Source organism: Echeneis naucrates, chromosome 7, assembly GCF_900963305.1.
Source record: "Echeneis naucrates chromosome 7, fEcheNa1.1, whole genome shotgun sequence".
NCBI classification, from domain to species: domain Eukaryota; kingdom Metazoa; phylum Chordata; class Actinopteri; order Carangiformes; family Echeneidae; genus Echeneis; species Echeneis naucrates.
Window position 1 is genome coordinate 14037259 of NC_042517.1, and position 27936 is coordinate 14065194.

At 38.8% G+C, this 27936-nt stretch overlaps 2 protein-coding genes across 2 annotated transcripts; both read right to left on the minus strand.

The window, feature by feature from the left end:
- Positions 1-339: 339 nt before the first annotated feature.
- On the minus strand, positions 340-14515 carry LOC115045797 (putative helicase mov-10-B.2). The gene is made up of 23 exons (XM_029505707.1): positions 14283-14515; positions 14081-14183; positions 9706-9884; positions 8701-8794; positions 8457-8598; positions 8071-8323; positions 7837-7947; positions 7290-7470; positions 6194-6336; positions 5942-6118; positions 5541-5653; positions 5237-5433; positions 5009-5106; positions 4731-4828; positions 4476-4574; positions 4243-4345; positions 4041-4158; positions 1852-2049; positions 1690-1758; positions 1484-1609; positions 1321-1409; positions 1108-1220; positions 340-1025 (listed from the first exon to the last, which is right to left on the minus strand). The coding sequence occupies exons 1-23, from the start codon at positions 14414-14416 to the stop codon at positions 964-966; spliced, it is 3000 nt and encodes a 999-aa protein (XP_029361567.1). The 5' UTR covers positions 14417-14515; the 3' UTR covers positions 340-963.
- Positions 14516-15535: 1020 nt separating this feature from the next.
- Positions 15536-18645, minus strand: LOC115045662 (putative helicase mov-10-B.2). Its single transcript, XM_029505448.1, has 11 exons — positions 18444-18645; positions 18145-18344; positions 17719-17822; positions 17183-17280; positions 16995-17093; positions 16691-16796; positions 16498-16615; positions 16231-16422; positions 15957-16025; positions 15740-15865; positions 15536-15628 (listed from the first exon to the last, which is right to left on the minus strand). The coding sequence occupies exons 1-11, from the start codon at positions 18643-18645 to the stop codon at positions 15536-15538; spliced, it is 1407 nt and encodes a 468-aa protein (XP_029361308.1).
- Between the last annotated feature and the right edge of the window lie 9291 nt (positions 18646-27936).

The window sequence follows — 27936 nt, forward strand, 5'->3', positions numbered from 1 at the left end:
TCAACTGTTTGTTACGTTTCCACCAACAAATTTACATACGGACTTACATTACAGAAATGTATAAGGGCATGTAATGTTTGTGTTCTTGGTATCAGTTAAAGCATTTCTCTTGAGTTCATATTAAAATCCAATTATGTTTTTTTTTTTAAACCATTCAACAACTTGCACTGGGGAAAAATGCAGACTCAAATTTTTGTACTTTATACTTCAAATATCTTTATTTAGAAAGAACAAATAAAAAATGGGTCACAGACTTAAAAATGTCCATACTTCCTCAGTCAAAAATAGTTATTTTATTCACCTCTTGATATTCGGAGTGCATAGTATTCTGACAGCTGCTTTTTTTTTTTTTTTTTGGATCAAATTTTGCACCCTCATGCTAAAAGAAAAAAAAATCCATCTGCAATTATTATCATGACAGAGTGAATTGAATAAAGGAAAACTGAAATAATATAGCTCTGATGCCTTCCATCCCTATTGATCATCTCCATATGAGACTTTCACGAGGTGAAAATTACTGGAACCTTCAATGGAGCAGAAATCTTTTGCAGTCTTTCAAGAGCTGCACCCTGACTCTGATTGTTGTTTTTTTGTTTTTTTTTAGCTTAAGGTTGCAACATAACAAAATGTACCTGAATATACTGTTTGCAGATTAAAGCTGATGCACAGTTTGTTCAGTGAATCAACAAATCAATATGACTACATAACTGAAATAAACGATGACTGAGAAAAGTTAAAAAAATGACTTATTAAATCAGCATGTGAAAAACTGGCCAATATTTTCATCTTAGGTAATAGCAATGTGAAAGAGGCTTATGTACAATACACTGAAATGGCCAAACACAACTTGTCATCTGTAAACATGAATCCCTTCTGCTGTTTTAAAACAGCACCTGTTTTGCACAAAGTTGCAAAATGAATCCCTTCAACTGACAAGGATAAACGTTTAGGTTCATCCTTTGATCACAGGTCATTCCTCCACTCTGGGTCCAGGTGCTGCTGTACAACACTCTCAGCAGTCTCCGCTGATGAGAAAATAAAGAATTTTAAAAATGAAATCAAATGTTCTTTTTGGGGGGAATATTAACGAAAATAAGTGTGCGTCACCTTCAGGTTTCATGCTGATGCTGAGAGCAGCAAGTCTCCCTAAAAATTCTGAGTCTTCCTGTGGAGGGACAAAGCCAGTGTAGCCTCCTTTCTCGCTACAGAACTTGATGAAGCTGCAAGAAAACAAACCGGTGCATCACAGCTATCAGGCACCGCTCTTTGATATGGAGTTCTGTATTATGTGTGCTTGACAAAAGACCACATGATATGTACCGATCCCAAGTAGCATCGCTTTTCAGTATCATGGGGTTTCCCACCACAATCAGCAGGGCTTTGGCTCGAGTTAAGGCCACGTTGAACCTCTGGAGAAGCAAGAAGTGGGTTAGTAAAACATTTGCATACCTAAAACAGTATTTACATGTTTGTGGCTTGATACCTTCTCATTCTTGACAAAGCCCAGGCTGAACTTCTTGTCCATTTCTGCATAATTGGGGTTGCTACGAACTGTTGACACCAGGACGACTTTCCTCTCCTGACCTTGGAACTCCTCCACACAACCAACCTGCCCCAGATTTGTAACTGTCAACTTAGATAAAGCCTCTATTGCGTGTTTCAGTGTTTAAGTGTGAAATACTTTGTTACTTTAAGCCACTTCAGATCCATTTTGAGGTCCTTGGCAACTTTGCACAGAGCTTGACGGATTTTCTGCACCTATAGCAAAGAAGAAGAAGAAAAAAGAACTATATCTGTTGTTTTTAAATTATACTTTACTAGCAGTGTGTGTTGACTTGAATTCATTCCAACCTGCTTCCTGTAGGGGGCGATGATGCCTATGTCTTTGGGTGAGATTGTACCGTGGCCCTTCTTGCCTTGTGTCTGTAACACTTTTTTCAGGTAGCCCATCAGCACCTCCACCTCGTCTCTGTTGAAGAATGAAGGACTGCTGGCCTCACGCTCATCCTTACCGTTGACGGCATGGAAGATCACTGGAAAGCCCTGACCCTAAAAATACAAAAAGTGAAATAAGGATTAAAAAAAAAAAAGTTTGCATTTTCATGCTGCATTTAGAGAAATGAATGGGAATATTTCTGTTCTGTTGTGAGTTGCAAACAGTGATGACCTAATGTTAAACTGGAGGTAATCAAATAAGTGCTGTATGAGCATTTCTGTTCTGTGTAAAAGCATAAGCAAATGTGCATTTGTTTATTTTCCATTCTGTCCAAAAAAAAAAAAAAAAAAACTAACAAAAAACATTATTCACTTATTTCATCAGTGACATGGAAAAAATTGAGGCGTTAGAATATCTCCAAATGTGTCTTGAAAAGTAAATGATGCAATGACATATCGAACAATCATATAAAAGAGAAAGGGGAAGGAAAATATCTGACTAGAACCAGCTAACGTGCTTAAAGACTGAACCAATTAATAAATTGCCGAAAATATTTTCCAGCTAGTTTGTTATTTGCACAGCTGTTGTAAGCACAGCCGGCAAAGTTATTTCTGGTGTAATAAAACAGGAAGTGCGCCTATCGGTGTTCCCCCAGCGTCAGTGAGTTAACGTCAGTGTCCTCCTCCGGGGGTTTTAAACTGCACATATTGAAGTATGAGCAGAGCGGCCATCTTCGGGCAGTTGGCTTTAGTGAGATTTTGGTGGCATGAACTTCATCATGGGATCATGTGCGGACTAAATTACCCATCATGCCTTAAAACAGCACGCAGCTGCTAACACAGGTGAAGCTTTCAGGACGTGACTCCTACGGCCAATCAGGCTGCTCCCTCCCCTCCCAGACCTGTGATTGGCTGGCGGCGTGGTTCATTTCCGCACTCTGTGCCGACAACAGGAAGTGCTGAGGACACGGAGCTGCCGCTGCACAGGTGAGTCTGACTGCGGGCCCAGTAATGGAGGCTCAAATGTTATGAAGTGTGTGAGAGTGAGAGCGCCTGTCGCACAGCAGAGAAGGGAGAGCTGGTAGCCTGTAGTATGACAGTAAGCAGGGTATAAAATGTACCTGTTGACCTACCTGCCAATGGGCGATAGAACACGACAAACGATTCAAAACCGGCCGCACGAATATAACACACAGCTATGGATGCCTGTGTTGCTGTTTACGCTGACTTAACTTACCTTCAGGGTTTAAAACTAGCGCCCGCCAAATGCGGGTACAAATATGTTTTAGCGGATAAAATAATGAGGCTTACTCACCATTGGCCGGCTGATTAAAATGTGCCTCACTCACTCTTCACTCATAGACGGCTACTGTTGTACACAGTAAAACACAAAGACTACAAGTGGTGTGATCGCGTTTTTAATTTGGATTTTGTCCTTTGCTGGCCACCGTCACTCAAAGTTGTTATCTTTTTAAGTTCAGTCAGTCAGATCGAGCGAAGCAAAGAAAGCGATCAGCAAGTAGATCAGCGACACATTGAGAAATGAGAAAATAGACCTACAGCTGCTACTACGCCAAAGTCCAGGGAACTCAGTGTTATAATTTATTCATTTTAATGGTTATGATAATTATAATTATTGTGCTACTTTAATTAAATTTTGTTGTATTTAATTATACAAGGTAACGTAAGTTTAAAAGTTTAAGTCCACTTCATATACAACAGCCAATTAAATATATACATCAAGTGCATGTGCCTTGGCATAAAGTGCATGATATATTTGATTAATGTAACAGGTCTGGGGATGAAACTATTGAATCTAAGTCTAGAGGTAATATTTGCAAATAAACAAACAAACAAACAAATAAATAAATAAATATACTGAGACGATAAATATAACCAGCAATGGCTTTGGTGGGTTTCAACCAAATGCAGAAGTACTTAACGACCATGTGCCCCCTTTTCTTTTTCTGTTATTCAGACAATCTATCACTCGGCTAATTGTTTCAGCTCTACAATCGATAGTGCAAAGGCATATTGGTTTCATTTTTAAAGTTTTTATTTCTATATGTTCAGTGTCTGTCTACATGTGCAGCAGCGATCCTTACCTTTGGAGGGAGATGCTCCCAACTGCAGTAGGAGTTGCGTAAATATTCATCTGCACAACACAGCAGCTCGTTGTCATAGAACATCTCGTTGGGAATTTTTAGAATGGCTGGATGGGACCTGATATGTCAGAAATTAAATGAAAATGATAAGAAATTAAATATCATTTCTGTCAGGCAGTGACTTATGATTGTCTTATCACACCTGTAGTTGCGCAGCAGTTTGGTCACAAAGTGATTGTTGAACTTGCCGTCCTTCTTCTGGTACACAGAGAAATTAGTCATCAGGCGCTCCAAGAGAGAAACTCCTACAAACAGGAGAGCTTTTAACTCCTTGAACATGTCAAATGTTTGGAGGCATAAACTGAGACGCAGAACTGTGCATTCTCCTTTTTATTTAAATGAAAACTATCTATGTGTGTGTATGCGTGCACCTACCCAAGCCGTATTTTAGGGCAAACGTGGATCTGATAATTGGTCCAAGCTGTTTGGGGTCTCCAGCCAAAACGACCTGCCCAGTCTCCGGACAGAGTAGCCCTTTTTAGTGTCAGAAACAGAAGCATAGAAAGCAAGTTCAGTTCAGTGTCTTTGTCCTTTGAAATTTAGCCACTAAATTATAATCAGTTCATCCTTCAGTCCATTGAACTGCTTGTGCAGCTTTTTTAGCGACTCAGAGTCCTTTGTTCTCTTTACCTGCTAATGAGATTAAACATTCAGTTTCCACTGCGTGTCCTGCCTCGTCCACAAATATATGAGTGAAATGTCCTGGAGGAATGCCACCTGTGACCAGCCTGTGGAGATCAGAGACATGGTCCATGGTAGCAAAGTGACTCCCACACAAGTGTGTGGAACTAGCATTTTGAATTACAGAGAACACAAAGAAGATGTAAATACTGCAGTGTGAAAGAATCCACGAAATGCTACTTAGTTTGTGTACTAGTGAGCAGACTGCAGTGTGAATTATTCACTACCTTCCGGCAGTTATCAGCGTGGTGACCATGATCTTGTACTCCATCAACTTCTCTTTCAAAGGAAACTGAAAATAGTCCCCTGCCAGGTTAGAGCATGCCTGTGAATGAGAGTGAAGAAAATCATGTAAAGCTCAGAGTACCATTGTTGCAACAAAGAATGTGAGTTCCTGATGCTTTGTGTCATCAATTGACCACTGCAGCAGCGAGAGAGAGCACAAGATGCCTTACTTTTAGCTCTTCAGGGACGCATGTTGTGTTGAAGCTCTTGGCGTACATGCGGTACACTTTACGTTTATCCATGTGTTCCATAATCTTTTGGCAGAGCAGGTCGGCAGCACTGTTGGAAGGAGCGCAGGCCAGAATACGGCAGGAGCCCTGGGTCTTCTCTATCTGTTTGATGGCCTCAACCATAGTCACAGTTTTACCTGAACACACAGAGACCCAGTTCTGACTTTCTGAACAGTTCAGTTAAAATGAAATTGATTACACAGCACCAAAGAGAAAGCTTATACTGATTTCTGACTTTCTGTACCTGTTCCAGGTGGCCCAAACACCAGGTAAGGGGCAGGTTTGGATGAACCAGCTATAATGTGTTGTACTGCTTCATACTGCTCCTGGTTTTTCTCCAGCTTCGAATCAAACAGCCTATGAGCATGTACCCAAGATAAATGTTAAACTAATATACTGATGGCTGTTAAGACTGTTACTTCAATGATTATCACAGGACAAATTCAAATGCATGGAGGGAAATTACAATGGATAGCTACCAAATGAAGAATAGGAGTCAAAAGTTGTCAGAAATTGGGAGAATTAGCTGGCACTTGTTAAGATGTATGGGCATATTTACAGATAAATGATCTTACAGTCCTACATTAGTCATTTGGTCATCATAGATGGATATAACGGATGCACTCAGCAGCCTATATGCCTGACCTGAGATCGGGAAGCTCAGTTGGTTGAGGAGAGTTGGCAGGTGCAGCAGGGAACAGCACATTTCCCAGTCTGTGTGAAATGGCTAGTTCTGCTGCTCTGTGCTGAACACACAGAGTCAGGCGGTTGAACGAGAATTCCACGTGGAACTTCATGTTTTTCACAAAGAGATTGAGCAACCTATGAAGAAAGTCAAAGTCAAACCAAATCTACATGTCTTAATCATTGTATGTCAGTGTATGGTCTTGATCTTACTCTGCAGCAAATCCCAGTTTGACGCTGTCAAGCTCCACATTGTGGACGTAGCCGCGGTATTTCTTATAACCTTTTCCAATTGGCCACACCGTCAAATTATCTCCTCGTAGCACAGACGGGCGGTTCTCAGAGACGCCAGGCACCTGGCACGTGACCAACAACAAAGACATTTTTCAAACATGCAAAGGTTTTGTCCAGGTCAGCACGGCAGTGCTGTGATGAGCTCTGCCATCCTGGATTCAGATTTGCTCCTTGCAGATCTGGATCCTGGGGCTGTGTCTCTTTGGGTTCCAAAATCTGTCTTGCTCCCAAAACACAAAAACATGAATGTGAGGTTGATTGGTCACTGTCAATTGTTTATAGCAGTGGACTGTTCGTCTTAATGCGATATCAATTGTCTCTCTGTAAAGGTATGATGTCTGTTTTATTATTTTTATTGTTCCCTTTTGTCGTCTAAAAATACTAACAATACTTTTTATTCTCCTTTAAAATGATGCCTAAACCATCACGCTTCATTGACTTTTTTTTTTTTTTTTTTTTAAACTCCCTCTGATCAGATAGTGTGGATGCTAATGAGTTAAAAATCCGGCATTGGATGACAAGAGATGGGCATGGGCTCTGTGACATCACCCTCAGGTTTCTGAAGAGCGGTTTTAAAGCTCAGAGTTGGATGCTCTGAGATCTTGGCAGTGTCTTATTCCTCCTAATTCCCAGATAATCCAAACATGTACAAAGACGAGGGATGTGTGTAGGGCTGAGACTGAAGGGTCTTCTTGAACAAGTTTTTTCCCCAGTTACATAGAAGTGTGAAATCTAAATGCAAATATTAAAACTCCACCCCCTGTACAGTTGTCACAGGGGAGGAAATATGTTTATTTCTACTGCAAAGTTGGGTTAAAATGCTGATTTGAGCATCGGCAGATTCTGGCACTTCCGTGTTTCAATTTGCAGCCTTGGAGGTTCCAGCTTGGTAAAAATAATAAGAATAATTAAAACATTTAATGTGAACTAGTAGCTCTTATTGTGAGAATATCAGATGAGCAAGTAAGGAAGGGACAAACAGATTATGTGAGGATTTAAATGTTCGCATATTTACCTCCAGCACAAGAAGATTCCTGTTGTTGCGGTCCAGTTCCATGGTCGCATGCTCACGTTCATTGTTTGGGATGTTGTATTTCTTGATGTCCACCTCCATCTGACACTCCTCCAGATGCAGCAGCAGCTTCAGCTTCTCAGCATAGTTCATCCACCTTAAGGGACTTTCCAGCAAGACCCTTCTAAACGAACCAAAGCAAAAGAAACAAATTGGCAGTGTAGATACTTCTGAACAGAAGCCATCTTACATATATCATTCATGTATATTTTGGCATGTGTTCACGCTCGGAAAACCAGATTGCAGGAAATTGTGTCGATATATGTTTGGCACATACATTGACCAGAATCCAAAAAAGCACCTAAGGAAAGAGTCTGCGTCTTTGGTCAGATGTTAATAATCACCTTACATAACAATAAGCTCTTTTCTAACACTGCTGTCAATGCAAGTGGACATTGTACAAGATATTTGCCAGGAAACAAAAAGTTGAGCTTTAAACCAGTTTGATCCTGTAACCATGGACCTTCAGCTGGAAATGAGCTGAATTTACCTTTTATCACTGTGGGCTTTGGGATGCTTCAGTGACTTAATCAAGTCGTACATATTGTTGGGTAGTGGATACTTTTGCAGTCGAATCTCATTTTGTAACATCAGTGACAGACTGGTAAGAAAAGACAAAATGGGAAAAGTAAGATATCAATGGAGAGAACATATGAGATGTCCAACATTTCAATTAATATATTTTCTGTATATTTAACAATGTGAGCTGCGTGATCAGTTATACCTCTCAGGTGGCTGCCCATCCACAATTTCACTGGATGATACAGATGCACAGGCAAGGAGGGGTTGAGGTCTGAACGGTGCTGTGGGTGCCAGCTCTATTCCCAATGATGTTATGAAGTGAACCTCAACAGAGCGCACAATTGTGAAAGTAGCGGTGGAGTGCTGCAGGTCTGGTTTAAATTCAAAAGCCAGTGCAGCTTCATAGAAGCCAACCGTAGTGCAGCGGAAGTCAACCTTGATTTCATAGCTGTCACCTGCAATCAAGAAACAATATACATTTATATGTCAGCTATGCATTGTAATTTATTGCACTCATAATTCTCGCCCCCAAAAAGGATCATGATCATCATGATTTTAAATTAGAATAAATAGGGACTTTGGTGTTACCCGCTTGGATTGCCAGTGGATTTGTTTTGGTCACTTTGTGCTCATCCAGCAGTGTGAAGTATTGAAGCTTGTACAGTGGGGTGTAACTGATGAAATACACAGGTTCTGCCCCAACGTTTTTCACAGTCAGCTTTGCCGTGTACTGTTTAAAAAAAAAGAAAAAAGAAAAATATAAGCATGAAAAGTGAACATTAGTACATTGACCAACAGATGATCCCATACAGAAAGTTTACAATACAAGTACCTCTGTGTTTTGCACACACAAAGAAAGCTTTCCGTTCTCAATGGGTGAGTCCGAGGTGATGCTGATACCATTTTTGTCAGCAATGAACAAATCTCTGTGGGTGCATAAACAAAATTGTTCATGAATGCATTATATATATGTGTATATATAAGGTTATGCATCCCAAAGGGTTAGGGTCAGGGCAGTGTGTGACTTTGGTTATCAGTATTTCATCAGATTCAAGACTCAAGTGTGTTCTTACAGGTGTTTAATCTGTGCTTGAAGAAATAATACAGCAGGAGCAATAGCTGTTAACTAAAAAGATGTCTAATTCAAAACCGTTTGGACTGCTGCTGTGAGTCTGTGAGTCTCAGTTATGCTCGCCCTCGCATTTTATGCCTACAGCCCTAACCACAGTACTTCCTGTTCCATTTTACTTCAGCACACAAGTAAATCAAGTGTGATTTTTGTGTAGTCCAAAGAGATTTTTTTTTTTGAATGTCAAGTTTAAATAACTTTTTCTAATGAAGAAAGAAACACAATTTCTACTGTCAATATATTTATTTATATGATACGATATATTTATATTTTATTTATTTATGATATTTATATATTTATTCTGATAACAGGCTGTGTGTGTGTGTGTGTTTAGCTGATTCAAGAACAGATGACTTCACAGTGATTCAACCATTTTACACATACACTGTAGTCAACGTCAAACTAAAATCACTGGTTTCCAGCTTGTGTAAAAAGTGACTGAAACATATTGGACTCACTGCTGTGGGGTAGACAGAAACAGTAGAAACAGAACATCCCTGATGTTGATATTCTCGGGCATCTGTGAAATTACTTGTTTTTTTTGTCATCTCTGTATTTTACTGCATTTTATTCTTGCTGTAAAGCACTTTGTGATTTTTTTTTTTTTTTAATCTATGAAAAGTGCTCTATAAATAAATTTTACTTACTTAAAAGGCTTTCAGAGAGCAAGGTAAACAAAAGAAGGCTCTCATTAGTTGTTCCTGTTACCTGTGCGTACTCAGTTGGTTCAGGAGACTACTGGCTAGTTGCCCACAGGCTTGAACTCCTGTAACTGCTTCATGTGGTGGGCAAGCCCGCACTAAGTCAGGACTGGCCGCTCCATTGTGCACACCTCGTGCCTGATGCCCTCTGGGTGTTTGCCTCTGGTCCACATAAAGATCTGTAACCTGTGCAGAGGATCACATATCAATTTTATCTTGAGATGGAGAAAAAAAATTAAGTCAACTTTTTGTTATTTTCATCAGCAGTAACAGACATAAAGATGTCCTCATCCGTCTGCTTTAGTACTAAATCTGTGCCCATCTATATGTTAAATAAACCCAAAATTAATCACTGATAATTTTGCCTTATTGCAACCTCAAATATTTATTTGAATATAAAGTACTAAAGTTTATTGGGGATTTCTCTTTTAAAAGAGAGACAGGTTAACCTTCAAGACTGACATTTGGCTGTTTGTTTGTTTTTTGTTTTTTTACATTTCCTGGTTTCATTTCAGAGAAAGGGTAACATCCCCCCCCCCCCCCCCCCCCCAGATTCTGGGCCTCAGTCACAGCCTTTCCTTTCAAACTGAACCATTACAGTTGTTTATTTAAAACAACAACGAAAACAAAATATGTGCTGTTCTCTTTTATTTATAAATAAGAGGACTGTCAAATGATTAAAATGTTGCATCAGATTATTCTCATAGCTTCTGTAATTTAGATTAATCACAGTTAATATTCATTAACTGTGTTTCATTTTGTTAGGGCAAAAAAAAAAGTCACGAAAGAAGGAAGTATATAAATACTTGTCTGTTTAAGCTAAAGAGCAAATGTGTCCAGATAGCAATATATAAATAAAAAATAGATAAAAATAACAACTGCATTATATTGAAAAACCACTTTTTCTTTTTTTTGTAAACAAATTAATGCACATTAACACATTAATGTAGCCATCTAATTAATCTTTTAGCCAGCTGATGAGGCAGTCACTGGTTTACTTGTTCATTGGAGAGGGACACTTCTGTTTTATGTACAATGTTACCCGGAGTGGTGAGATGTTGTTGATGCGAGCCAGCAGTGTCAGCCTTTCATGAGCTCCTGAATGAGCTGACCACTAATGATGGAGACATCGATTCTGTGGTATCGATATATCGATACTCACACAAATTGATTTTAAACATATGTTTAAAATACATGAAAGTGTGGTGAGCTCTGGACAGGAAGTCTAAATTCTGCTATTATTGTGAATCAATTGAAAACTTTTTATCAATCATTTGCAAAGCATTAGCAATTCCTCGTATCACAAAATAAGATCACACAATATGGTTTACATAAGAAAACAACTTCTTAGCTTGGGTTAGTTACAAATTCTTGGTATGTTAAAAAGCATATAAATTTGGCATTCTTTACATTTTTTTGGGAGTTCGCACAGTTCACTTATAAGTCATAAGTAGGAGTTAACTGTCTGTCTCAAGGACATGCATTAAGACATCAAGGCGAACAGCCTGGTTCCCAATTGGCTACTTATCACATCCAAGGTCATAAAGGCATCACATCATGAGAAAGTAATGCATGAAAATCTACGAAGTGATTTAGGTGGCTGTGTTTTATATTTTGTGTGAAATAGAATATTCACACGTGAAGGATATGTGCTGTGGTACAATGTACAGTAACTAAATGAGACATTTAGTTAGTATTTTATGCTTCTCTATTCTCTATTTCTATGTTAATTTAAGGCATCTGGGTTTTCTGAAACTTCTTGCATCATAGATTCAGGATGTGCATTTCCAGCCAAAAAGAAGGTAAAGTATTAAGTAATACACGATATTTCCTGGTGCTGCTGAGAACAAGGGAGATAGCAAATGCCAACTTAATAAAGACAAACATATCATATATATTTTTTACAGTCACTGATTCATCGATTTTAATGGAAAATTATTGCCCAGCTCGATCATAGATCAGCCAGCTCATAAGATTTCTTTCACATTGATTAGGTAAATCTGTGAAAAGAGCACTCGCGTAGTTGCGCTAAAGAAAAAATGGTTATTCACAATGTAGTTGTAATGTAGTTATCTTTTCTTTTTTGTGTAAATTTGTGATTTTGTTGAAAGTTGTTGTATGTGGTGTTGAATATTTATTAGAGTGAAAACTTCAAAGTTTAGAGGAAGGAAAGAGTGACTCTTGATGAAACCGAAAACAAACGACATCTGAAATGTGGCCTAAGGTCCCTTTGAGACACCGAAATCATAAAAGGGATTACTAAAAAAAAAAAAACACTAAATATGTTATATGTTTCTGGTGCATTAAGTCTTAAATTGCATAATAATGATAGCTGTTAAATAGATATTAACCTAATTTGCTTCTGAAATGTAGCTGTAAAATATAAGGTGTGTGTGTGTGTGTGTGTGTGTGTGTGAGAAAACCTCACAAGTACACAGTGTGTCATCCACAGTCACCACACCATCGTTTTAACAACCTAATAAAAATAAATAAAACAATAAAACTGTATCATTACTGTAAAAGTATCCCCGTCATATGGTGTGGAGTTGTATCTCTGACATCAGTTATTTAAAGTGAGTCACGTGTAACAGACTTTCACCTTTGATTAATGTAGAGTAAATGGTTTTAATTATGAATAATATAATTGCAAAAACTAGTTATATGTCCACCCTGCATAGTTTCTTAATCTGAATTAATTTAGAACATACCACTTCGAATCAAGGGATTTAAAATTCTACTGAAGGCTGTCTAACCACTGTGCCCTTGATGCACATAATGTAAGGGTGTGCCAAAACTAGAGAATTAGCCTGAAAACAGTACAGGCCAAAGTTTGGACTTTCCTATTCATTTGAATGAGAAGGTGTGTCCAAACTTTTGGCCTGTGCTGTATGTGTTTCTCTTTAACCAGCAAAGGATAACCACAGTTTGAAGTGTCTGTAGAAAAAGAAATAAAAATGTATAATATAAATGATGGAAAAATATTAGTGTACATATTTTTTTCAATAACTTAATGTGTTTTATCAAATCAAATGTATTTATATAGCTACATCAAGGCACTTTACACATAGAGCAGGTCTAGACCAAACTCTTTGTGGAGTTGTGAAAGAGAGCCAGTTTACCTCTTTACGTTTCTGCACCTAGGCTTTGCCTTAGACCGGAATGCTTTTTAACTCTGACCTGGCTTTCAAGAATGCGTCTGTGGGAAAAGAAACAGAGACATCGCCCTTCACAAATAACGGGTTATATGATGTCCCTCTCCAGAGATGTAACGTAAATCTTTAGGCCTTTCTACAAAGCGAGGAGGAACTGTGGCTTTGTGAATTACCTCTGACCTGAAGTGGGTTGCCAGGGATGTTATCTTGTGTATACAGTAAGATAACATTGGGAAGCTCCTCTCCTCTGACTCTGTTCTGTGGGACTCTGTGCCCAGCTTCAACAGACTCCATGCCTGCGCGGTGCTTTCTTTCACCATCAATAAATAAGGTAAAATTGTGTGCCAGTGATAGATCATGATAGATCAACGAAAGCCAAAGATTTTACACTAATTCAGGACCTTTCAGTCTCAGTATATGAGACCTTTGCGTTCGATTGATGCTTTGAATTCTTCCTGTTGAACTATAAGCGCTGTTATGATTTGACTACCAAAAAGTCAAGCCCATAACTCACCTCTTCTGGTGCAAAGCTTAATATCGTCCGTACACTCTCCTGACATATTTAATGATAAGTGCCTTGTAATTATATGCTCATGACTGTCGGGATTTGTCTGTGAGGGAATAAAACCTTTATCCTGGCTTTGATCTTACCCGACACTTCGGCCTGCTTATAAACTGTGTCTGGATGACCGTGTGATGGAAAATTCTGCTATTTAACCCATCTGGTACCTTCATACTCTGTATTGTATTCATCATATAGATGCAGTGTATGTTGCCTGATTGACCCCTGTTGTGACAGTGCTTTGAGATGCAGCAGAGGGTCCAGCTGACACAGGTTGGAGCGTGCCATAAATAAAGAGGCCTTTGTGATAGGTGCATGACATTGTTGATTACTCGGGATGGCCCTGTGAGCTCTAAAGGGAGTGTTGCACCTTGGTGGAGGTTGTTATGAAAACAAGTCGGTACCGCTGGAACACTGTATATCTTGGCTATCGACAGGAGCGCTATATGTTTTGACTAATTGTTTTGTTTTGTTTCAGAAGATCTAGCTCACTCGCCCACTGACTGTTCATGCTGTTGTGTGAATTCTTATTAAAACTCAAGACAGCTGACGCAGGAAGACTTTCTGGTTAGGAATTCTTAAAATTTTTGCCACCACAACAAGACCTACATCTACATAAAGACTGAGCTGACATGTCTCAGCTATATCATAGATATAAAAGTGCCTACCGAGGGATTGAAGTGAATGACATCTCTTCGTCTCTTTATTTTGCCGGCGGTTTTCAGGGCATAAAGGACTGAACCAAAGTTGGGGTCCTTGAATTGTGCATCCCTTAGAGAAAGACAAAAACATTTAATTAAAAAAAAAAAAAAAAATTATGAAACTTACATCCATAAACAGACATCGTGTCCCTAAGAAGAGGAAACTCACCTGCGCCTGAACTCATTGTTGTAAATGTCTCTGAGATCAAGTCTGTTTTTTATTGATGTCCGTTGAGTCTCCTTCAAAAACTTATAGAAGTCCAGTCCGACTATGCAACTTGACTTTAAATCATGTTTAACCATGATGACAAGGAAAAAACAATCGCTTTGACCGCGTTTAATCAGACGCTGCTACCAACCCGACGGTGGGAGGATGTGTGGAAAATCCCGGATAAAATCGAACCGCTTTAACAGGCCGCAGGGGCGGTGCCACACTCGACTCAGCCCGGACTGTGCGGCCGGGAGGAACGAAAGTTAAGATGTGACGCTGGCACAAGGCGTGAAGAAACGAAACCGAAAACACATCCCAACCCCCAAAACATGCAATTATGATGAGTCAGCCAGAAAAATGAAGTGCATGTTAACTATACGCAGAACAGGCCAAGGGTTTTGTCCTATTCATTTGAATGAGAAGGTGCGTCCAAACTTTTGGCCTGTACTGTATTTGAATTATTTATCATCATCAACATCATCACTATGAATAGATGTGTCCAAATGCATTTTGGTGAGTCCAACCTCGGAAATTTTGCAGGGATTTTCCCAAAGTCAGGGTCTTTAGGGTTCTTCTTAAAGCAGTTGATTCCAGCTAAATTAGATTAAACTTTTTTTTTTTTAAGTAATCAAAGATCTGTGTAATAATAATTCAAACGTGTACAGTACATCTTGTGATAATATGCTTTGTACACACTCTTCAACAACATTCATAGAAACAGCTGATGAATGCAACATAAATCAATGGCTGTGAAAGGTAGTTAACTAAGAATTCCTTAAAACAAAACATTGTTTTAAATATTAGCTTTAAGGCAGAGTGCACACTTTGCTGTCGGTTTCACATCCAGTGTTTTATTTTTAGTCTTCTTGATGTTCCAGCAGGAGTAAGGCATCAGCTGCTCCTCAGCTGGTTGAAGTATAAACGTGGACAGAAGATAAAGAAATCAGGGGGAAAAAAAAAATCAGCTTCAAGGCAATTTCCAGAGAACAGAAAGTGCAGTGTGTGTGAGTATTTTATTGTGCTTATTGGCGTAGGGTGTGTCGCTACATCATTTTTAATGCATCTTCCTCTGCCTCTGAGACTGTAATGCCACGATAGGCCCCGTTGCTGAAGCAGTAATAAATAAACCTAAAAATAGAAGTCATGGTTTGGAGCGTGTGAAAAGCCATTCTTCACTACAGACAATGTTAGACTGATGAGCACCTATAGCATTACTTATTCCAGATATGATCAGTCTTCAAGGCTCTCGGATCTCCCACCACAATAAGTAGAGCTTGGGCTCGGGTCACCGCCACGTTGAATCTCTGAGTAGACAATTTCGGTTAGTATGTGTGCATTAATGTTTGTCTGTGAATTTTTGAGCTGGTGCTGCTACTGTTCACAAAAAGTTTTTTTGATTTGCGTATGTTTATCACCTTCTCATTAGAAACAAAGCCCAAAGAGAATTTTTCCTTGTGCGCGGTCAGTTTTGGATTGCTACGCACTGTAGACACCAGAATCACTTTGAACTCTTTTCCCTGAAACTGCTCTACCGAACCAACCTACGAAAACACAAAAAGAAAATTTGTTGAATGCAGGTAAAGAATCTCTGACATCTTACACAGCAGACAGCCACTCACACCATCTTCCTACCAGAATGTTTTCCAAGTTTTCCTTCCTGAGATCTTTATCCATGTAGAGAGCGCTCTGGATTTTCTCCACCTGTCGGCACAAAAAAGGGAAGTGTGAACAAGATCACCTTTAAATGCGATATTGGTTCTTACAGCATTTAACCCTAATAAAAATAATTCAAGCCATATCTATCTATCTATCTATCTATCTATCTATCTATCTATCTATGGTGGGAAAACCTGTCATATCCAGGCTATCCTATAACATGGGTGGGCTACTGTTGAAGTGTACTCACTTGTTTTCTGTATGGGGAGATGATGCCGATTTCTCCTGGTGGAATTTTGGTCACCCCCTTTTTGTGAAGACAATAAAGGATGGATTTTAAGTATTCTTTTAAAACGTCTACCTCTGCAAGGTTGTAAAGAGAAGGACTGTTGGCATCACGTTCATTAGAGCCTGCCACTCCATGGAAGATCAAAGGGAAATCCTGACACACAGAACAAAATGAGAATAGATGTTGGAGAGAACTTCACATTCATTTGGTGTGTGTGCGTTTGTTTACTTTGCTGGGCAGGCCTTCCCATTTGCAGTATGAAGAACATTTCTCTTTTTGGGCATATGGCTGGAGTTCTCCTTCATAGAAGAGCTCATTGGGGACTTTTAGGATTGCAGGATGGGACCTGGAAGATTGAGGAATGAAATAAAGTAAACTAACAAGGGCCACTGTGAAAAGTATAGTATAAACAATACCACACCTGTAGTTTCTTAGTAACTTTGTGACAAAACGATGGTTAAACCCATGTATCTCATGTGACTTATATAGCTCAATGTCCCTCATCAGACGCTCCAACAAGGACACACCTAAACAGAGAAATAATAATTAACATCTGATGGGTGGACTCATCAAAACTTTCAGTTATATTTTCTGAATCTGCAGTAAATTGAAGTTTCATTCAACAAAAATTTTCTGTATTCCTCAAAATAGAAACGTATTGTTTTGTTCAGAAATGTCACAGACCCTACTGATGTTTTATTTTGCATACATAGCCATGTACTCACCCATGCCATGTTTCCTCGCTATTTTGGATGTGATGATGGGGCCTAATTGTTTAGGATCTCCAGCCAGCACTAACTGGCATGTCTCTGGTTTCAGTAAACCTGCACGCCGATCACAAATAATTAGTATTTTAAGACAAGGCACAGTTTGAGGTAACAATTCTGAATATCAAACATGAAGGTGTTCTCACCTGCTATAGGGATGATACACTCTGTTTCTGCAGCCTGACCTGCCTCATCCACAAAGATGTAATTATAATGACCGGGAGGAATCCCTCCTGTCACGAGCCTGGAGAAATACAAAAAAATTGAAGAAAAAAATTTTCCAAATCTATGTTAAAATTTGTTACAAGTAATTGGCATTAAAATAATATTTTTTTTTGTGTACAGCAAAACAATTAAACCAGAATTTCAACCAATTGAAATTCAAATGAATGCAATAAAAAAACTGAGTGTTACAAAGGACAGCGAAAGTACTGTGACTCAACATTATTTACAGTTTAATTATATTTATATTTACACAGTAACTGCATGAATATATAAACATGTTTACCAATGAAAATATAGTTGCATAAGCTTGACAATCTGATTTGATACGATCATTTAACAAATGAAAATTAGATTCATAATGATGTTAAAATCAAAGTGTTCTGCCATTATGTATCTGACAGTTCAGTATCTGCTTGTGTTAGTAGAATACTATGTCTCATTGCATTAGTTACTGTACCTTCCAGCAGTTTGCAGAGTGGTGATTATGATCTTGTACTTCATAAGCGCCTCTTTGGAAGGAGCCATAAATGCATTTTTTGAACGGTTCAGGTTGCAGGGAAACTACAGGAAAAAATGCACATTAAACATAAAAAATAAGCAAACACATATCTCACTTCTCTAGTTTAATTAATCACCTCAAGTCTTTGCTACCCGCAAAGTTATAAACAAAAGGAAATCAGAGTGAATACTATTATTTTATTTAAGTAGCAGAACTCTTCACAAATTATTATAATCATATTCAAGAACCCTTAAAACAACCCTGATGAAACCCTTATTAGAAAATGTTCCCAAATAATCCCCTTTTTTTTTAATTTTGTATTTATTCTAATTTCTGTCTTTGTTGATTTCTGAAGAATTGAGTCGAAACAAGAACAGCGTATACCTTAGCGTTTAGGCGAATATTTCCCAGAGGATGGTGGAGGGCATAAAAGCGATAGAACTTGTGGATGTCTATCGGGCCCTCCAGAATCTTTTCACAGATGTGATCAGCTGCGCTATTAGAAGGAACACACACCAGGATGGTGCATGATGGATGGGTTTTTACTATCTGTCTGACAGCTTCCACCAAAGTCTCTGTTTTACCTGAAAAATGTATGTAAAAAGATACTTTACATGTTACTATAGAGGAAAAGACATGTATTTCAGCCTGAGGATGCATTCACACACATGCATACTCAGCACCTGTGCCAGGTGGGCCAAATAACAGATAAGGTGCAGGTTTTGCAGTCCCAGCTACGATGTGTTGAATAGCCTTGCACTGCTCTGGGTTACTCCTAAGCCCAGACAATCTAATGGTAGAGAGACATAGGCAAAAAGGAATGAGCTCATAGTTAGACTTTTTTTTCCATGCAGGTGTTATGATACCTAAAAGGAAAAAATACATTTTAGGTAAAGAAAAGACATACAGAGAAGATTTATATAGGTATGGCTGAGTCTATATACAGTACAGGTCAAACGTCTGGACACACTTTCCTATTCATTTGAATGAGAAGGTGTGTCCAAACGTTTGGCCTGTGCTGTACATTTTCCCCTCGGTTCATGTGCTTCAGGAAGTCTGACCTGTGTAGATGGGGATGATGGGAAGAGAGTCGTCCAGTTGGGAACAGCACCTCCTTCAGTTTGTGCTTGTACACCATTGCTGCTGCTCTATGCTGCATGCACAGGGGCATACGGTTGATCACAAATTTGACCTTGAACCGCATGCTGACCTTGAACTCAGCTAGGAACCTGCAATCACAGTCACGTGTAGTTATCTAGAATTCTGCTAAGGAATGATTCATTTCATCTGGTGAAAATTACAACACCATTTGAACAAGGAACATTCGCCCTTTAATATCATAGCTGGACAATAGAAAGAATCATTCTTCCCATTTCTTACTATGCCATGTAAGAAGTACAATGATCAAACGTATTTCCTCATAATTACCACAGTCGCAAGGTGTGATACCAGAGAAAAAAGGTGTGAACTTTAGGCCTCAATCAAGCCTCAAACTAGAAGAATTCCAAAATAGCCCTAATTCTTTGACATTGAAATTATTAGTGCATGGGTTTCCTTTTACCGTATATATTATCATTATTTAATTAAACTAAATTTATTTGAATCTTTGCTCTTACTCTTCACAGAATGTCATGTAGACCTGCTCCACATCTACATGCTGGACCCAGCCTTTGTAAATTTTCTTTTCAAAAACTCCTTGATGCTTTGCAGGACTAACCCGCACCTGGTTCCCAGACAGCCTTGAGGGTGAGTGGTTAGATACATCTGAAATCTGATGATACAAAATATTTATATCTGAATTACAATTTTACTCTGAGTTGTGGGGTTAAAGTTGCAGCCAACGCAACAGTTTTTACGTTTTATTTTGGACACATCACCTTCAAAATGAAAAGATCTGGGTAGTTTTTATCTTTGAACAGGGGCACATCTTCCATGTTGTAGTCCTCTATATCTGTTTTTAGCTGGAGTTCCTCCAGATGAAGGAGCAAGTGGAACCTCCAAGCGTAGTTCATCCAGTTCAGAGACCTCTTCTCCAGGTCACTGCAGAGATCCCAGTGGCATAAGAAGGCATAAAGAATGTCTAAAACCCAGCAGGCACATGAAGTTTTAACATCACAGCACTTTGTTTCCTGCCCTGGGCACGTACAGTACAGGCCGAAAGTTTGGGCACACTTTCATATTCATTTGAATGAGAAGGTGTGTCCAAACTTTTGGCCTGTACCGTATGAGTCATTACACACAACAACATTGCCTGACTATTTAACCACTCCTCACTCAGGTTGGAGTGAGACTTTTTTAAAGATGAGTCATTTCTGAATGAATCAATTTCATTAATTAAAAGTTATATATGACAAATTCTTCTTTTGTTTGTTTGCTTGGTAACTATACTCAAAATGCACAATGCCATTCTTCTTTTGTTTGTTTGCTTGGTAACTATACTCAAAATGCACAATTCCATACAAATATGAGTCAGAACCTGAATTGGTTGGAGTCAACAGACTCACACACACTAAAATCTGGTACACATTAGCCTTGGCTTCTTATTAAAAGCATGTGCAGTTGAAAATACATACGTGTCAAATCTAAGGTATTTCATTTCGTCGACCATCGCATATTTCTTCAAAGGAACCACAGTCTGAAGGTACATCAATATCACTCTGCAGTGAAAAACAAAGAAATATGCACACATATAAAATAGAAAGAGCACAATATTGGTGATAAATATATGGTGCAATATACAGTATAGAAATTTGGATGACTGCCGATTTGAGAATGCATTAATAGAAATAAAAACCCCAAAAATTGCAAAAGGAATATTGATCAATTGATTGATTAGTATCATCCATATACCTAGAAAGATAACTTTGAATGAAATGAATGTATTATACCCTCGAGTAGGTTCCCAGTTCACAGTTTGGAGGGTGCACATTGAGTCTGGGGCATTGGGTGGGATCTCTTCATTAGGCGATGTCCGATGTGTCACTTCTAAGAGGCGCATAATCTCAAATACGTCTGAGGCCTCTGGGTCTTTTTTAAACTTAAAGACGAGTAACTGTTCATAGTAGCCTGCATGTTTAGCGTAGAAATGGATCCTAATCTTATATTTCTCTCCTAAAAACAGTTTGGGATAAAAAAAAAAAAAAGTGAAGAAATTTGTTATCTACGCAGTAATTTTATTTTTAAGAAATACATTTATTAGTACATATTTCAAATGCATTATTGTTAATTATACACCTTGCAAAATCACATTAACAGCCATAATTTCTATTTTGCATGTTGGACTTAGTATTGAGGTCACTCAAACCACCAAATGTGTTGTACTATAATGCCAAGCTGAAAGAGTTTCACTGGTTGAGAGTGATGTATACTTCAAATTCATAAGAAGCAATTCATTATAAAGGCATAGTGGTTAGTGCTGTTGGCCCACAACAAGAAGGTTGCAGGTTTGGTTCCCAGCCCTGGGGCCTTTCGGTGCTTGTGTGGGTTTCCTCCAGTTACTCTAGTCACTCTAAATTGTCTGTATGTCTGAGTGTGAGTGTGAATGTGAGCCTATCTGTCTCTGTATGTTGGCCCTGCGACTGGTAGCCTGTCCAAGGTGTACCTTTCCCAATGTGAGCTGGGATTGCCTCCAGCAACACCCTTAGCCCAGAAACAGATAAGTGGTAGAAGATGAATGTATCGTGCAGGTAAATTAAGCCTTAGTTTTGTTTCACTCAACACTTGTGACAATGAATCACAATGGCAGTGAATCACTACCCTTGTTGTTCATGTAATCCATAAGAAGGTGTGGCATACCTGGTCCAAGAGTATGTTGCTTTATTGTTTTGGTGAAGTTTCCATGACAGTCACTGACAGTAAAAACTTTTTTCACAAGGTCAGAAACCCAAAGAGTTAAATAAATTGTATGGGCACTAGAGTTGCTCACAGTGAGCGGCACAACTTTCTGTAAGGAAAGTAAGATATTACATGCAAACTGTGAGTATCAAACATACATGCACAGAAACACACAAAAAGGCCTCTTCATGCCACATGATATATTTTAAAGATCTTTAAAAAGAATTGCCTTTTGAAATCCGCCTCTAAAAGAAATAAAACCATAATCTGTGCATACATTTACTATCAAAAATAAATATTACAATTTAGAAGTTAGAATTAGTTCTTGTGTGAGAACTGATACAGTCAGCAAGGGCACTAAGTGAGTGAAATATTATCTTTGAAATGGTGAAACCTAACTGTTAAAAAATAAAAATGTATCTAAACTATCTCCCTTTACAAAGATTCAGGTTCCACAAATCAGTCTGTCTCACCTTGTTTTCGTACACAGTTAGGGAGATCTTCTCCTCCAGTGCCTCAGGGTTTGAGGTTATGGTAACATCACCTTGACTATAAATTTGACTAGCCCTGTTGTTTGATGACAATACATGCAACATGATTTTTATTATAACTAATAAACAGGGTGGGCTGAAAACCATGTACTACTGATATGTTTTGCTTTGATTGCAGAATTCAAACTTGAGACGTTCTTACCTGTATTGCTGAAACAACATTGCCACTTTCAGTCGGGCTTGAATCTTTTGCCGGGCCTCCTGAGCCATCTGTGCTTCAAGATTGAAAATGTTCTTTGGCTCATTCATGTAGCCAAATGCTCCTGGGCCTGTCTTCAGGACAGGCCATAACAGTGGAATCATCTGCGATTTCAGTTGCTGTTGCTGAATACTACTCATTTGGACCCGATGGAGCTGAAATTTTAAAAACCCAGATAGGATCATAAACCCATGGTCAGCAGTAGGAGTACACTCGGTCTGCCTTAATAGACAGTAAACTGGCTATCAGTATAGTTAATATGACTTTAAAATCAATATCTACCATTGCTGGCTTTAGCAAGTCATTGGTCATTAGAAGATTTTGAGAGATAAGAGTTTTTGTTTTTATGCCAGTAACAGTATACTTGACTCACTTGTCTGTAAATGTAATTCCACAATAATTAACACAGAATTATAAAACACAAGATGGAATGGGTATTAGCTGGATGCATATTCACTGTATTTTTAGATCACACATTTTTTAAAAGCTATGATTAAATTACTTTCAATATTATTAAGAGACGGAAGAAACTGAAACAACCTAAATCTACAAAAGAGCTTTTGGACGTTTTTCAAAATGCTCTGAAAATTTACTTTTTACAGGCTAATGATCAATGATGTGTTTTCCTTTATTTACTTGTCTTTATAAAAGGTTAATTTATAAACAAGAAATGTGTGCTGTTTTTGTAAATGAAAAACCTAAATTTTCGCAGTGATGTAGATAAGGGCCTAACGACGAATGCTTATTCAGGGCATGGCTGACAGGAATACTTAAAGAGTAGTTCAGTAAGAACAACTGTTGTACTCTATTATTCTCAAGTCAAGTCAAGTCAAGTCATCTACGAAGATTCTCATTCATCCAGGTCATTGTTCTCTGTCTCAAAATGGATTCGTAGGCAACTGGACTTGTATTTGTCTATGAAGATGTTGAAGACGTTTTGCCTCTTATCCAAGGGGCTTCATCAGTTCATGTTGGTTGGTCTACTAGTCCGCACTAGTCTGACCAAGTCAAGTCAAATGTTCATGTAGATTACCACCAACCTGCTCAGGGACTACAGGTGGAAAAGCAGTTTGATACAACTTCGCACAAGGCATATCTTCCTGTCGTACAGGATTAATGTTTTTTATTGTGCACTGTCCCTGCTTTTGAAAAAACAAATAAATTACAAATTAAATTAAATGGCTACTGTAGTGGAAATAATATTGGTCTTCCAATTCATGTTCTTCTGCGCACTATAGCACATTGCAAATATCAGCAGATGACTGTACTGAATCTGACATCTCCTGAGCAAGACACACATTTGAGTGATCTCTTACCAGATACTGCAGTGGGATCCCTTTGTGAAGGCCTGGAATCAAACGCCCAGAGAGACAAAAGTGAAAAATGGAAACAGCCAGAACAATAGCTGACAGCTGCTGACAGCTAATGATAGCTAATGTTACTGCATTTATCCACCGGATGTCTTCAAATACATTTATAAGTAAACGTATCATCCGCTGGGTGGCAGTAAAAGCGCTAGTTAGCTGTCTAAAAAAACCAAAAAAAAAAACAACAGCATCTGAACATAACAGAAACAGAAAGTGTTTCATTTTAGGAGTTTAAACTTTGAACTGCTGGGTGTACCGGTGAGTATGACGCTACATGCATGATATTCGGTTAAAAGTTTGTAAACTGCTAACATGCTAACTGTACTACCTAAGGAACACCTTAGCTAACAAGCAAAAGCTACGATGTTGCATATATAGTTGTTTTGTTTTTTTTAGCAAACATGAATTCTAACCTACTTGATAGCCGTACAACAGGGAGTTAGTGGCACGAGAAACGGGTGTGAGAAAACGAGAAAATTAATATAAAGTTTTGTTTAGGTTTGAAGGTAAATTTATTTCCGGTGTGTATCCTAGCAACGGCAGATCAACCCAATGAAAAGGACACAGCCAGTGTTGGACTTCGGGCTTGTTGTTCTGTGAAGTCGCTTGCAAATATCGTCAGTCGCGGGTTGCGGGTTTTTTGGGCTTGTTTCTTTAAAGTGTGGTTGCTTATTTATGCTTGTTTTGCTCCGTGTATGAACACCTCCCGATCCTCTCCCAGCTCTCCATAATCCTAATAAAGCTAAACGCAGCAAGTCCATTTTCCTTAAAAGGGACTAATCACAAACCGTGTGCCGAGACCGCGGTGGAATCGCAAAATAACAAATAAAGAAGTGAAAATGCTAAAAACCAGTAACCAGAGAAATGGTGCATGACCTTGTTCTGAAAAACAATAAATATAGACACTATATATACAGAACAGGCCAAAAGTTTGGACACACCTTCTCATTCAAATGAATAGGAAAACGTGTGTGTATGTGTGTATGTGTATATATATATATATATATATATATATATATATATATATATAGTGCTATACACCTCTGAGAGACAAGCTGGAGCACACTGTGGTGAACCACCACCTCACACACTGGATTCTGGACTATCTCACCAACCGTCCACAGTATGTGAGGACACGGGGCTGTGTGTCCGACACAGTCGTCTGCACCACGGGGGCGCCGCTGGGAACGGTCCTGGCTCTGTTCCTCTTCACCCTCTATGCTGCAGACTTTTCCTACAACACACCCACCTGTCACCTGCAGAAGTCCTCAGATGACTCTGCAATCGCCAGACTCATCACAGATGGGGACGAAAGAGAGTACAGAGGACTGACGCAGGACTTCGTCGACTGGTGCCAGTGGAACCACCTCTAGAGCTACGTGGGGACAACTAAAGAACTGATGGTGGATTTCCGCAGACGAGCACCCTGCCCTCCGACACTGCTAAACATTCAGGGGACAGACAGAAAGATGGTGACATCCTATAAGTACCCAGGCTTTCACCTAAATAACAAACTGGACTGGACTCTGAACACAACTGCACTGTACAAGAAAGGCCAGAGCAGACTTTATCTACTCAGGAGACTGAGGTCTTTTGGGGTGCAGGGGGCAGTCCTGAAAACCTTTTATGACACTCTGGTGGCATCAGCCACCTTTTATGGAGTGGTCTGCTGGGGGAGCAGCATCTTGACGGCTGACAGAAGGAGACTTGACAAACTGGTCAGGAAGGCCTCCTCTGTCCTGGGATGCCCCCTTGACTCAGTGGGGGTGGTAGGAGAGAGGAGGATGATGGCAAAGCTCTCATCCATGTTGGAGAACGACTCCCACCCCCTGAAGGACTTCTTAACAACACTGGGGAGCTCCTTCAGTGACAGACTGCTTCACCCAAAGTGTGTGAAGGAACGATATCGCACGTCCTTCCTTCCTGCAGCTGTCAGACTTCACAACCAGCAGACCACACACAAAACTTTTTAAACTGACTGTACTGTACATATTTTTTCTATAGTACTAATGTACATACTTTTTTATATTACTTATCTGTATTACTTGTTTATATAGTCTATACTGTACATTGTATTTAGTGTCTAATTCTGTTTCTTTTTCACTGACGCCCTCTTTTGCTGTTGTAAAACTGTAAATTTCCCCACTATGGGACAAATAAATATTTGTACCCTAACCCTTATATGTGATATTGCTTTTATACAAAAATTGCAACAATTCCATCTAAGCATGGATAAATGTTGAAAACATAATAAATGTGAAAGACACTTTAATGTCCTCATTTGTCATTCTGTCTTGCAAAGCAGACCGAAGTAGATCATGAGGATCCTTTGCACACCTATAGATTGAAGCAGAAATCATTATGAATCCAATCGTAGCCCCAAATATTGGAATCGAATCGAATTGTGAGATAGTAAAAGATTCCCACCCCTACAAACTAGCCTGTTAAACCATGCAAGGAAATGAGACAGAAATAACAAAGCTTTCTGGTGAAACCACAGGGAAGCATGTAAGGATTACTTTTGCATTTGAACTCTGTCCCCTAGGGGGCAACAGAGACACATTTTTTTTCCCAGTATGTGCAGCAGCCACTAATGTTATCTTGCCAGTCTATTTCCTTTTTCTCTTAGTGTATCTAGTAATAAGTATGTCTACAATTTTGACAAGCAGCACATTACTGTAGCGTGTTTTCTCAGAAGCCCTATAATAGTTCTGTAAATAGCATTTGTTTTTTTTATAGATTTATAATTGTCAGGTTTTGCCATTTTATGAAGAGATAATAAAGTGATGATGACTATTTTAGTAAAAGCGTTCACTATTGGAAAAAAAAATTCAAAAGGTCTATTGATAATGGAAATAGTTGTTGCATTGTGTTACATTGTGATTTTACATCATATTTTCCTTTATTTTCACTGCAAAAATAACAAACTGAGCGTGCAGAAATCTGCTAATAGACACATGCAAATGGTTACTAAAAAGAGGGCAGTGAACAGGGACTAAATTACAATTAAACTACAATTGTATCGAATGATGACTCAGTAATTTCTCAGTAGCTGTGCTCTAGTTTTGGTTTTGCGGGTTTTGTGATTAGAAAGAGTTATTGTGTGTTTGCATGTCTGAGTGCTGGACATTTCTACTGATGACTGCGGAAAATGGCCAGATTGAGTATTTAAGCAACAGAGGGTCAGGTTTGTTTGACCCCAATTCTTTAGTACAACCAGAGGGGTAATCCACAAAGTGGACAAAGCTGCACTTATTTCAGTTAGTCTCACTTAGCAAAGTGGGAATTCCATTTCATCGACATGGCTAATATAAATTCACACTGAGTACGGGTGAATTAGCCTGGTGGTGTTTCAAGGAATTCTCCGCGCTTACATGTAGAAATAGAAAAAGCTTTAAAAATTATTTCACACCACCCACGCTGTTTTTCAAATGTAATTATTAAATTAAACCTATTAAGATATCCAAGGTTAGACATCAAACTCAACTCCAAGGGCTTATGCCATAAAAATCTTTAACGTAATTAACACTCAAAATGTGAAGACCTTTGTCTCTTCTTGGCTGGTGAAATAATCATTCAATCAAGATCAATCCACACGAGCCTGCATTATTTAAGCAGTGCATCCAAGGCAGTGTTCAACCAACATAAAAACAGAACACAGAGAGAAAGAGCGTGAGCCAGCTAGATTGTAGAGACTCAGAATAAAACTCAGAAGAAATCCTGCCATGGCCACTTTATTATTTGATGACCATGTGCAGAAGATCTTGATGATGCGCTCAGATATTGTATAGAGCATTGAGAACATCACCCCTGAGGGTCTTCAGAGACAGAGGGAACCCACTTGCCTTCTCTTGATGAATATCTGAATAAATATCTATCTTCCCGCAGGGCCAGATAAATTTAAATAATGTCTGTTCTTATCCCTGCTAATTCAGTTTTTTTTGTCAAATTTGGCAAAAAAAAAAAACAAAACAAAACACAAACCCTATGATGTCAGTCAGTAATGAACTCAAGATAGGTCACTGTGGTAGTGTAGTTTATCTTCAGAAAAGACATTTTTTATTCAGCCTACTGCTAATAATATTAATTGTTTGAAAGGTGCTATATAAACAAATTTTAATTGATTGGTTGACTGATTGATCGATATCATGAAGAATTTCCTTTCACTGGAGTTCTACAAGAGTAGCACAGCAGAATTTTGCCTCAGGTAGGGGAGGGGGCTCTC